General features: G+C 59.2%; 1 protein-coding gene across 2 annotated transcripts in view; it reads left to right on the top strand.

Moving 5' to 3' along the window:
• RPS6KA2 (ribosomal protein S6 kinase A2) overlaps positions 1-11,521 on the top strand; it is a 102,765-nt gene that overhangs the window by 89,165 nt on the left and 2,079 nt on the right. Inside the window, exons 15-20 of one of the 2 annotated variants that reach the window (XM_006915044.3) lie at positions 193-282; positions 1,923-2,081; positions 2,962-3,123; positions 5,675-5,751; positions 7,169-7,286; positions 9,885-10,022. In XM_006915044.3, the coding sequence (XP_006915106.1) occupies positions 193-282; positions 1,923-2,081; positions 2,962-3,123; positions 5,675-5,751; positions 7,169-7,286; positions 9,885-10,022 (744 nt within the window). The remainder of the gene's footprint in view (positions 1-192; positions 283-1,922; positions 2,082-2,961; positions 3,124-5,674; positions 5,752-7,168; positions 7,287-9,884; positions 10,023-11,521) is intronic. The other variant, XM_015591910.2, reaches the window with a different exon arrangement.

The raw sequence follows: 11,521 nt of genomic DNA, 5'->3' as shown, positions 1-11,521 counted from the left end.
AAGGACGGGGCTTCCTGGGGAGAACGTGGGCCGGTGCTGGCCGGGACGGGGAGAACGTGGGCCGGTGCTGGCCGGCACAGTGCGCTGCCGTGCGCACCTGGGAATCCGTGGGCCCCCTGGGCTGCTGCGAGCCGGAGGGAAGGGCACAGCCCCAGGCGCTGGCCGATGCCTCACGGCCCCTGTTTGTTCCAGATCATCGATAAGAGCAAACGCGACCCCTCGGAAGAGATCGAGATTCTCCTGCGGTACGGCCAGCACCCGAACATCATCACCCTCAAAGACGTAAGTGGCCACCAGGTGGCGACGTCGCCCCTGCCTCGCGTTTCTCCACCTGGCCCTGAAAAGCCAGCGTCCTGCATGGCTCACGTGTATGGCTCATGTGTACGGGGCCTGAGCGCATGCCGCACGCACCGCGGACCTTCACACCCGGGTCCACACCCCAGTCACACCCCCGTCCTCCCCAGTCACAGCGTGAAGGGGAGGGAACCGCTGTGGGTTCTAACACCTGTGCATCACAGTCGTTCCTGAATGCTCCTGAACTGGGGACGTGGGAACTGTGGAGCCGATGGGGCAGGGAAGGTCCAGTCGGGGCTCCAGCTCTGGCCGTGGGGCCCTCATAGTTCCTCTGTGGTCGATCCGTGGTCCTTTGTCACATCCCAGCCACATCCCAGCCTGTTGGGGACCTCGGGGGCTCCCCCAAGCCATCCACAAAGACCATGGGGCTCTGGTGTGTGGGGTAGAGGGCAGACTCCCCCTCCTCTCCACCCCAGACTGCAGCGATTCCAGCATCCCGGACCACAACCATAAGACACTGGGGCCACCTCGTTCCCCGCCGGGCCCCCTAAATGCCTAGAGTAAGAGGGCTCCAAACGCCAGTCCACTTCTGAGGGAACGTGGTCCGCGGGCCTGTGTCGGCAGAGCTGGCCGAAGCCTGGCCGGCCTTCCGGCGGGCCCTGGCCACCTGCGCCCTCCTGCCGTTTGTCTTTATTTACACGTTAAGTCCACAGACATCAGCTACCTTGAAAACTCGAGCATTTGAAATCATTTTTATTACGAGTATCATCGTGCATATGTTCTCGAAAGTGGAGCCTTTGTGTTCATAAACTCAGATATAACGCAGCACATCAGCCACATCAGTTATTGACTTGAGTCGAGGAAGGTCATTGACATCATCGTGCATATGTTCTCGAAAGTGGAGCCTTTGCGTTCATAACCTCAGACATAACGCAGCACGTCAGCCACATCGGTTATTGACGTCAGAGTCGAGGAAGGTCATTGATGCGTAGGCCAGAAAGGAATCGCACGCAGGGCTCCCTCCCGTTCTCAGCACGGGCCCCATGCTCAGCGTGACCCGCGCACAGTGACATGAGCGCACTGTGGGCTCGTGGCATTAGCGGTGGTATGACGAAAAGCTCTGGAGTGAAAGCACCACTCTCGCGTGCTAACGGCCGACTGCCGCCCTCCTGTCTGCACCCTGGGCCTGGCTGCTCCAAGTCCAGCCCGTGGCACCATGGCACAGCGGCCCAAGGGCTTGTCAGAAGCGCAGGGTCAGGCTGCCTGCCACCAAGACGGTCCCCGTTGAGACCCGCAGCGCAGGTTGACAGGCCCGGCCCTGGGGACCGGCCGCCGGCGCTGTGCCGGCTCCGTGTGTTCAGCCTCTGAGTGCTGGCTTCTGGGAGGCCACCGCAGCCTTCTCTCAGCTGGACTCTCGTCCGGCAGTTATTAGCTCGTTCCCTGCCAGCAGCAAGTCACGTAAGTGGTTTTGTCCTAAGAGCCACATCTGCTGTGACTAGATGGGCCAGTCACTCATTTCCCACAGAGGTCCTGCACGTTGTCCCGGGGAGCCCTGAGACCCAGGTCCCCTCCGGAGCTGCTGCCCATAGCAGCCGCTGAGGTCGTGCGTCCCCCCTGTCGGCCGCCAGGTCTACGACGACGGGAGGCTCGTGTACCTGGTGACGGAGCTGATGCGCGGCGGGGAGCTGCTGGACCGCATCCTGCAGCACAGGTGCTTCTCCGAGCGGGAGGCCAGCCACGTGCTGTGCACCGTCGCCAAGACCGTGGACTACCTGCACTCCCAGGGGGTAAGATGTCCACCCCCGGCTGTCAGGGCGCCGGGGCGGTCACAGGGTTTCTGGGCTCGGGGCCGGGCGCTCAGGAGGCCCGGCTTCCCTCTGCATGCGTGCACGTCGTGTATCTAGGAGCTAAGGAGGGAAACAGGTTTACCCAGATCAGTCACAGCGAAGAGAGACTGTGGGCTTGATAAGGGGAAGCGCAGCACCCTCGCCGCTTGCCCTGTGCAGGCATCAGTTCCTGGAACACTGTAGACAAGTGGCGGTGAAGCCGGCGGCACACGGCCCCTTGAGCTCGGGGCCAGCACCTCACGCAGAACAGGTGCAGCTTCAGGGCTCCTGTGCGACTGCCATTTCCTGTCACACCGCACAGCAGAAGTCTCACGTCTGCATCACGCACGGGCACATGGGCGCCGGGCCTTGCTGCCCTGTGGCGGGCAGGACGCAAACGTTCATGTGCGCGTCACCCGAACCCACCACGGCGTCCCCTTTCATGTCACGTCCCCAGTAAGCTGTTCCCGCATCTCGGATGTCCACGTGTGTGTGTGTGTTTGTGTGTGTGCGCGTGCGCGCGCATGTATGTGTGCATGCATGTATGTGTGCATGTGTACACGTGTGTACGCGCACATGCGTGCATGTGTGTGTGTGTCTGTGTACGTGTGTGTGTAATCGCTCAGATGCTCATTCACTGTCAGGGGTCCAGGTTTGCACGTTGATGTGAAGGGGAGGAGAAAGACCCCCCTCGGTGTGGCACCCAGGCTGACTTGCTTCCTGTTACGGCACCCGCTCAGAATAAAGGATCCCTAAATAGCCCCCACCTCCTGCATGCGCCCCTTCTCTTTCCTGCTCCACCCTGGGCCCCCAAGTCAAGTGTGTCTGTCCGTCCTCCCAGGTCGTGCATCGGGACCTGAAGCCGAGTAACATACTGTACGTGGACGAGTCCGGGAACCCTGAGTCCATCCGCATCTGTGACTTCGGGTTTGCCAAGCAGCTGCGAGCCGAGAACGGGCTGCTCATGACACCCTGCTACACGGCGAACTTCGTGGCTCCCGAGGTAAGGGGGCCCCGGGTAGACTGGACGGCAGAGACGTCTCGGTCCGGGTCGGCAGTGATGGTAGAGAATAGAAATAGAAATGGATCAGAAAACAGCCACTGGTCTTGCTCGAACACGGTTATTTTATTTTCCTGTCCGTAGAATGTCTGAAGGTGACTGTCCACCTAAAAATAAAAAGATTTTCAAAGTGAGAGACAACGAGCATTTACGTGTGAGCAGAGGAACAGCTGTTCAGGAAGCGCTGGTTCAGGCAGGAACCCAGACAGTGTCCGACGAGGGGGCGAAGGCGGGGGGCGGGGGGGACAGTGGCACCCGCAGAGGGCGGGCGTTGCTCCTGGTGCAGGAAACACGGCATAGTGACGCCGACTCTCAACAGCGGTTTTAACGTTCAGTCCGGTAGCCACCAGTCCAGTCGTCATGGAAGCTGCTGTCTTGTCACCCTCACTGCCTGCCCTTGGGGACGCCAGGAGGTTGCTTTAGGCCCCGTCCGAAGGTGACCCTGCCCTGGCGTAGCCAGAGGCGTGAGGCGTCAGACGCGCAGGGCAGCTCCCCCGGGACGCGGCTCTGGCTCCGTTTATTTATTTTTTACGTGACACTTTGATGTAAAAAGGCACCGTGCCGTGGACTGTCTGGTAAAGTCTGCGTATCTGTTAGCTACACCGGGAAGTGGCGCCATCGGAGGGGGGCGCTGTGGGACCCACAGTCTGTGATCCCCAGTCCCCCTGCAGCCGCACTGGGGGGTGCCGCAGGTTCGTGGCCGGCCGAGCTGTGATTCCTGCTTCAGGTTGTTCTCCAGGACAGGAGCAAGCGAGCAGCTGCCCACGTCCGCCGGGGCCCCGCAGAGTGGGCAGGCGGGAGCCACGCAAGCCCACGCGCCCGCCCTGCCCGTCATCTTGGACGTCTCCGAGGACCCGAGAACCCCGGGGTCATTCCATTAGGGTCTGAAGTCAGTCACAGGTTGATAGAGATAAATCCAGTTTCCTGCTTTTTAGAAAAGCAGCCAAGCCTGAGATGCCGTGAGAGCAGGTCTGGAAGGCAGAGGCTGATGTTGCTGATGGGATTGGGGGGTGGGGCAGGGGTCAGGGGTCAGGAGGAAATGGACGTTAGGTTCTGTGCGGGTCCCCCTGGTTGGCGATGAAGCCGTGAGAGGCGTGTACAGCGTGCCCCACGCAGAAGGCACGCTGGCTCCTCGCGGCTGGTCTGAGCCGTCTGAGGGGCAGGTACTGGTCCGTGAGGAGGGTGGCAGTCAGATGCCTGCTGCAGACACGCACGGATCTGCGTCGGGCGTTTTCAGGTCATCCAGACATTATTCAGACTCTACTGTGACCCCTTCAAAAATAATCTGGTAATAAGCCTCTACTATTGCTTTGTTTGATCAATATTAGTATTAATAGTATTGATTTTACTGATTGTACAGTACCTTAAATTGTCATTTACAAAGCGCTTCTATCTATTTTTTTCTACTTTTATCCTCTTACACCATATGGAGCGGACGGGGTAGGTACCATCAGCTGCGTTTCACAGACGCAAAAACCCCAAACTCCTTATGGTGAAGTGAGACCCCCCAGCCGGTGAGCTAGCCGTGAGGTGAGGGCCGGACGGTGAATGGCAGTTCACCTGCGTGTCCTGGCTGACCACCTCCAGGCTGCAGGCACCGTGCAGCGTCAGGCACTGGGATGGGGAGACGGGCTGGGGCCTTGGGCACAGCGCTCCTGGCCCTCACTAGCGCTGCAGCCGGGGGCCGCGGTGACCCCGACGTGTGTGCTTTCCTTGTTCGGCTCAACTGCAGATGTGTCGGAGGGTGGCCCTCTGCTGAAGCATGTAATCCAGGGACACGAGGAAATTCTTAATGATTCCTCAAAAAATCTCAGCGTAGATGTACCATGTTCACGGCAGTGCGATCCACAGTAGCTGAGAACTAGACGCACCCACGGGCCCATGGGCGGCTGAACGGATGAACGAAACGTGGTCCATCCACACGGTGGGACATTATTCAGCCTTAAAAAGGAGGGAAATCCTGTCCCGTGCACCAACATGAGGACATGACACGAAGCGAGATAAGCTGGACGGGAAAGGACAAGTGCCGTGTGACTCCACTTACGTGAGATCGCCGGGTGGTCCCCTCCACAGAGACAGGAAGCAGATGGCGGGACCCGGCTGGGGGAGGGGTGGGGAGTTCGTGTGTCCCGGGGACAGCGTTTCAGTTTGGGAGAAAGAAAGAATTCTGGAGACGGTGGCCGAGACGTGAATGCCTTAGTGACACTGAACCATGCACTTAGAAATGGCTACGACGGCGATCTTCACGTCCTGTGTACTTTACCGTGATAAGAAAAATCCTTCTGCTTAAAAACTCAGTACTTCCTCTCCGTCTGCCTGTCCTGTCTCCGGCAAGAGCCGCGGTTCCTGTCTGTGGTTTTTGGGGAGCCCCAGTTGGCACATTAGAGTCAGCTCTGCCCTGATGCAAGGCTGCCCTGTTCCTGCCCTGCTGGGGTCACGGTCCTATCAGAACCGTGTGCTGCGAACTCGAATGTCATCGCTTTTTCCCTTCCAGGTCCTGAAGCGGCAAGGCTATGACGCCGCATGTGACATCTGGAGTTTGGGGATCCTGTTGTACACCATGCTGGCGGGGTAAGGCAGGCCCTCAGGTGTTGGCATTCGGGGGCAATCTTGCACACAAGATGGGGGGCAGGTCCCCAGGGCTGTCCCTCTGGGGCCGGTGGGGGCCTGTCCCCACGGCACAGGTGTGGGCAAACCCTCGACTTCCTCGGCCCCTCTCAGAACGGAAGACCGAGGGCAGAGGTTTAGCCCCGTGTCTTTGTTAAAGGTGGCTCCAGAGTCAGGGCGCTGGGACCGCGGAGCTCGGGTCATCCACACAAAGCCCAGGCCCAGGCCCCGGCGCCACACCCTCGCCACTGCCCCCGCCACTCCAGGTCACGACACCTGCTGCTCAAAATCATTCTCTTGAGCCAAGAGGCAGCCATAGAAGCTTCTCGGTCGAATGGCACCTTGAAGGAGGCCAGTGACGGCTCTGCGACCGGCTCTCGTGCCAGCAGACGTGCATGCACGGGTCACCTGCTGTCGCAGGACGAGGGTGGCGTCTGCTGCCTGGGCCCCGCCCCTCACGAGCCCTGCTCCTGTTGACCTCACTCTGAGGGAAAGTCTAGAATCCTAAGAAACCCTCTGGTTCCTGGCATTTTTAAGTCCACCAGCTGCTTGAGCGGAGGGGAACAGGGGCGTGGCGTCTAGATGGCCAGTCCTGCTTAGCGAAGGGACAGTGCTCTCACAAGAACAGACGGGCATGGCCTGCTTTTCCCGTGGCCGTAACGGGGCGTTTCATAATAAAGCAGGCGTTAGCGTCCACCGTGGACGGAGAGCAGTGTGTGGCGTTTCCTGATGGCACACTGCTGAGTTCTTCGCGATTCTTCTGCTGCTCATTCTGCTGCACGTTAGACGAAGGTCACGGACTTCGCACTACAGGAAGTGCTGCTAGACGCACGTGTCACTCCGCTCCTGGGGGAGCAGATGCTGACGAGCCCCGCTTATGCCAGGGGGCGACGGCATAGACACCCTCACTCACGTGCGAGGAACAGCGGCTGCCCGCCCTGTGCGTGCGCCCGTGTGTGTCACTGCTGAGGTCCCCATGAGCACGTCATCCAGCTACCCATTCACGTGTCCATTTTGCAGTGGAAGCTCAAAAAATTAATTAGGCCGTCGGTCATAGGTCAGCCAGGGTCTCAGACTCCGCCTGTCAGCTCTCACCCAGGTATGACGCTGCTTCCATAGAAACCACAGCACCAGGCCACCCACTGCGCGCACAGTCACCAGGGAGGCGGGGAGCGGTCCCTTCACTTGCCCTGTCGACCCCCAGCATTGGCCAAGTCGGGAAAATAAATTAAGAAATAAATTGTTTTTCCATGAGTCCTGGATTTGGAGCATAGTGGGAAGGAAAAAGCTGTTTTTAACAACAAAGAGGCGATACCCCGTTGTGAGCTTGGATTTAGATTATGAAATGGAAGCTCATGACCACGAACCTCTCCTCACGCAGATTCACCCCGTTTGCGAACGGGCCAGACGACACCCCCGAGGAGATCCTGGCGCGGGTCGGCAGCGGGGAGTACGCCCTCTCCGGCGGGAACTGGGACTCCATATCCGACGCGGCAAAGGTGAGCTCGGGCCCGGCGCCCTCGCCAGGGGTGGGGCCCGGAGCCCTCTGTGACAGGGCCAAGGACGCCTTTCATGGGGACTGTAGAGATGTTTTATCACATAGATTTCGTTAAAGCTGCTCAGCTAAAAAAAAAATTTCTGGCAGAAATATTTGATGGTACAGTCTTGATGTGTCAGGGTCTCCGGAGAAACAGCCGGCAGAATGCCTGTGCGTACGTGATAAAGAGACAAGGACAGATTCATGTTTAAGAAACTGGCTTACGTGATTGTGGAGGCTGGACACTCAGGACAGCAGATGTCGCCGCTGGAGCCCAGAGGCTGTCTGCTTTCAGAAGTCTCTCTGCCTCGGGGACCCAGGGTTTTCATTCGTAAAGCCTTCGCCTGCTCGGACGAGGCCCACCCACAGCATGCAGGGTCATCTGCTTTACTCAGAGTCGACCGATTTAAATGTCAGTCTCATCTAAGAAACACCTCACAGAAACGTCTGGACTGATGTTTGACCAAACGCTGGGTACCAGGGCTGGGCCATGACGTGTGAAATCACCCTCAAGCTGCCAGTGACGCTACAGAGTGAGCTCCCTGAATGACCACAGACCGACCAGGTGGATTGAGCCTGGTGCCGAGGGGCATTTCTCTTAGGACACTCTGCATCTGTGCTGCTCCACAGCAGTGGCCGGCCTCGTTCGTTCCGTCCATCGGACTTGATCTTTTTTAGTTGACATCGTCAAACTTCTCTTTAATCAAAGAGTACGTTAGACCCCCAGCGCTAGTGAGAAGCAGCGTCAAGTCTATTTCCTGGGTAACTGTGAAGGCACTAGAGAGGCATAGATGGTCTGGAGGCCCGATTCCAGCCCTGCCCCCGCCGTCGGTGTCCGCCCTCCTTCACGGAGGGCGCGGGGGCCAGCGGGGCTGATGGCGGAGGAGATGGAAGAGGACATGGTAGAGTGATGGCAGAGGGGATGACGGAGGGGACGCTGAGGAAGATGGTGGAGGAGATGGCGGGGATCATGGAGGTCATGGAGGTCATGGAGGTCATGGAGGTCATGGAGGAGGCAATGGCAGAGGGGTGATAGCTGCATTTAGTGAGCACTTCCCATGTGTCAGGCCCTGACATTCCCAGTGCTCCCTCCCATCCGCTGTCTGAGATGGGTGTAGGAATCCTCAGTTCTGGTTCCTGCCGTAGAGCCGCAGACCCGGACTTGGGTGCTGATGGTGTCTTTGGCAGGAGTTGGGGGCAGGCAGTCAGGACAGGGGTAAACTCATGTACTGAACACAACACCGACAGCACAGGTGCAGGCAGAGGGCCTGACGGTTCCCCAGGACCTTGCACAGTCCTTCCTGCTCCGTCACGGCCACGTCCTCCCCTCCCGCCGTCCCTGGTGCCTTTCCCCATCTCCATGCTCGCAATACGACGAAGCCTCCAGGCCCCAGCAGCAGCCGACGCCTGCGGATCCACGTGTTTTCACTTCGTCTGCATCCTGCACGTGTAAAACACATGCTTCACTGTACGATCGTGAGCAAGTCCACATAGGTCTCTGCCTTCATTTTCACTCCTGGAAACGAAACGTCGGCACGTCCAGAGGGCCTTTGTCTCAAGGAGTTGCCGAGATTCACGTTAGTACGTGTTAGCAGGCGTTGGATGTCTCGGGGGAAAATGGGTGCTGATGGAGTGCGTGGCGCTGCTTCGCGGTGGTTATGACCGGAGCTGTGCGGAGCGCTTCGGCTTCCCCGCACGCACATACGCCGATTGGCTGTTTTCACGTCGCGGCGTGTGGGGACGCCACGGAGCGGGCTCTCGCCGTCGGTCTTTCCTGGGCACCAGGTCAGTCACTGCGGGTGTCAGCGCCTCATCTACAAAACAAAGTAAGCCACCCTCTTTCCCCCACGGACGGTCCCGGGGGCTCAGAGGAACAGGTGCGTCAGCGAGTGAAGGCAGCCTCAGGAACACTGCGCAGGTGCAAATGACGGTCGTGGTGGTGGGCGTGCGTCCACGTGGGTGCTCACGTGCACATGGACCGCAGCACGCGACTAACGTGAGACTCTGTGTTTAACCACTTTTCGGAGTTTTTATTATTTCTTTACAATCGCATAGGAAAATCACGTCTGTTGGACAGGAGCCCATCAGACACGTGCGATGGCTACAGATTGTCAATTCCATGGTCGGTGATTATTCGTAGCAAATGTCCGTGCCTAATTCTGATAACAGTGTAACTACGCGCATTGTCACGCATTGGTGTCTATACGTAGGTTATTCATTATTTCACTTTCTCCCTTTGGAGGGAGACCGCGTTTCATAAAATAGTCTTTCGTTAGGTCATGTGCACCATTTAACATCTCACGTTCGAGTTCTCTGTAGACGTCAAATCTTTAACACAAAGTAAACCTGGGGTGAACCACTAAGTTGGTGATGGTTAAAACTTAGAAACCGTGACATACTTAAAACCTGAAAAATAAACACTTGACCCCTGAAATGCAAAGAATCGCTCCGTGAACAGTGGACGAGTTTTGCCGGAAGAGAGAGAGGAACTTTGCTAGGGAGGCTCCGTGAAAGGCACTGATCACGCGCCTTCCTCCCCGCCTCTGACCTTCTCTGACAGGACGTGGTGTCCAAAATGCTCCACGTGGACCCCCACCAGCGCCTGACGGCCGTGCAGGTCCTGAAACACCCGTGGATTGTGAACAGAGAGGGCCTGTCCCAAAACCAGCTCAGCAGACAGGACGTCCACCTGGTGAAGGTACCCACAGGTGTAATGGGAGCAGAGCGGTGGGGGTGGGAGCCCAGACGAGCGTGCGCTTAGCCCTGAGGTCACAGCGTGTGTGAAGAAGTTACCGCTACACGTTCCGTCACGTGTGTGCAGTCACGCAAAGCTGAATGAGCTGCAGCTTCTGTTAATGTTGCTAACAGCATGAAAGAGAGTGCGCGTGAGTGTGAGTGAGTGACAGGGAGACAGACAGACAGACTGGGAGGAGAGAGAGGCGGAGGGGGCAGTCTCGTGGCTGTGCCAACTCCAAGTCCCAAAGCCCTCGATTCTGGCCCAGAGGGCTGCAGGCTTCTCTCTAGCTGCCCAGACAGTAGGTACCTCAGGCTTTTGGAGCCGAGTGTGTGTCATGGACTCAGCATCACCAACGTAGCACGGGGCGCCCTGGACCACAGCCCCGCGGGGGTGGCTGCGCATCAGTAAGACTCTGCTCGCAAAGCAGGGCGCTGGGCCGGGCAGCCCTGTGGACGGTGACCCTGTGTGACACCCCTGCTCCCTGCCTTCATCTTCCTCGTCGCTTTCCCCGCAAAGCAGGACAGAATTGGGCTCTGCCTCTTAGATGAGCGTGTGCCGAGACCGGGGGCCGTGGGTGGAGCGCAGGTCGGGGACGCCGGCCCTCGGCAGGAGTGTCTCACCCCAGGACCGGCAGTGGCCACTCATTTTGTCCGTGTGTTACCGGAGACTCTTGCCAAGGACACTCCCCAACCTCTTGATGCAACTGCTGTCTCTGAGTCACTGCAGTCACTGTCCTAGAACCTGCCCAGCAAGGCCGTGGCTTCCGGTTATCCGTCATGCACCCTCTGAAGGCAATCCAGATGGACTGACGGCCATCGGAGGTGGGGGGTCCACACTGCAGAGCGAGCGGGCTCTGCCTCCCGTGCTAGGCGGTGACCCCTGGTGCTGCGGGGAGGCCTGAGGCCGGAGCGCTGCCCGTCCCAGGCCCAGCCCGCAGCTGTTGGAGATGCAGCCACAGAGGGTGCACTCCAGACCCCTCGTCCTGCACAGCGTGTCCAGCGGCCTCGCCCACCTCTTGGTTTGTGATTTTAATCCGTTCCCACGGCCCCCGAGCCCCTAGATCGACGCTCAGAAGCACAGCGTAAAGCGCGCCCAGGTTCAGTGGGCAGGTGACCCACCTCGGGGCAGCGTTCGTCTCACGGTGGCCCTGGACTTGGGGGCTGCCCAGCCTGCGGGGCTGGGAGGTGCCCACGGTCCAGGCAAGACGACCCCCAGCGCTCGAGCTGCTCCGGGACTGAGGCTGAGCTCCCAGTCGGCCAAGCAGAGGCGGCTAGGCCGTGGCCAGGCATGAGTGGGGGCCCTCGGGCCCAGCAGCCCCAGCGCAGACCCGGCCCCCCGCCAGCTCAGAAGCACAGCGTAAAGCGCGCCCAGGTTCAGTCGGCAGGTGACCCACCTCGGGGCAGCGTTCGTCTCGCGGTGGCCCTGGGCTTGGGGGCTGCCCGGCCTGCGGGGCTGGGAGG

Source organism: Pteropus alecto, unplaced genomic scaffold (assembly GCF_000325575.1).
Source record: "Pteropus alecto unplaced genomic scaffold, ASM32557v1 scaffold195, whole genome shotgun sequence".
Lineage (NCBI taxonomy): Eukaryota > Metazoa > Chordata > Mammalia > Chiroptera > Pteropodidae > Pteropus > Pteropus alecto.
This window is presented reverse-complemented; position numbering and strand designations above follow the sequence as displayed.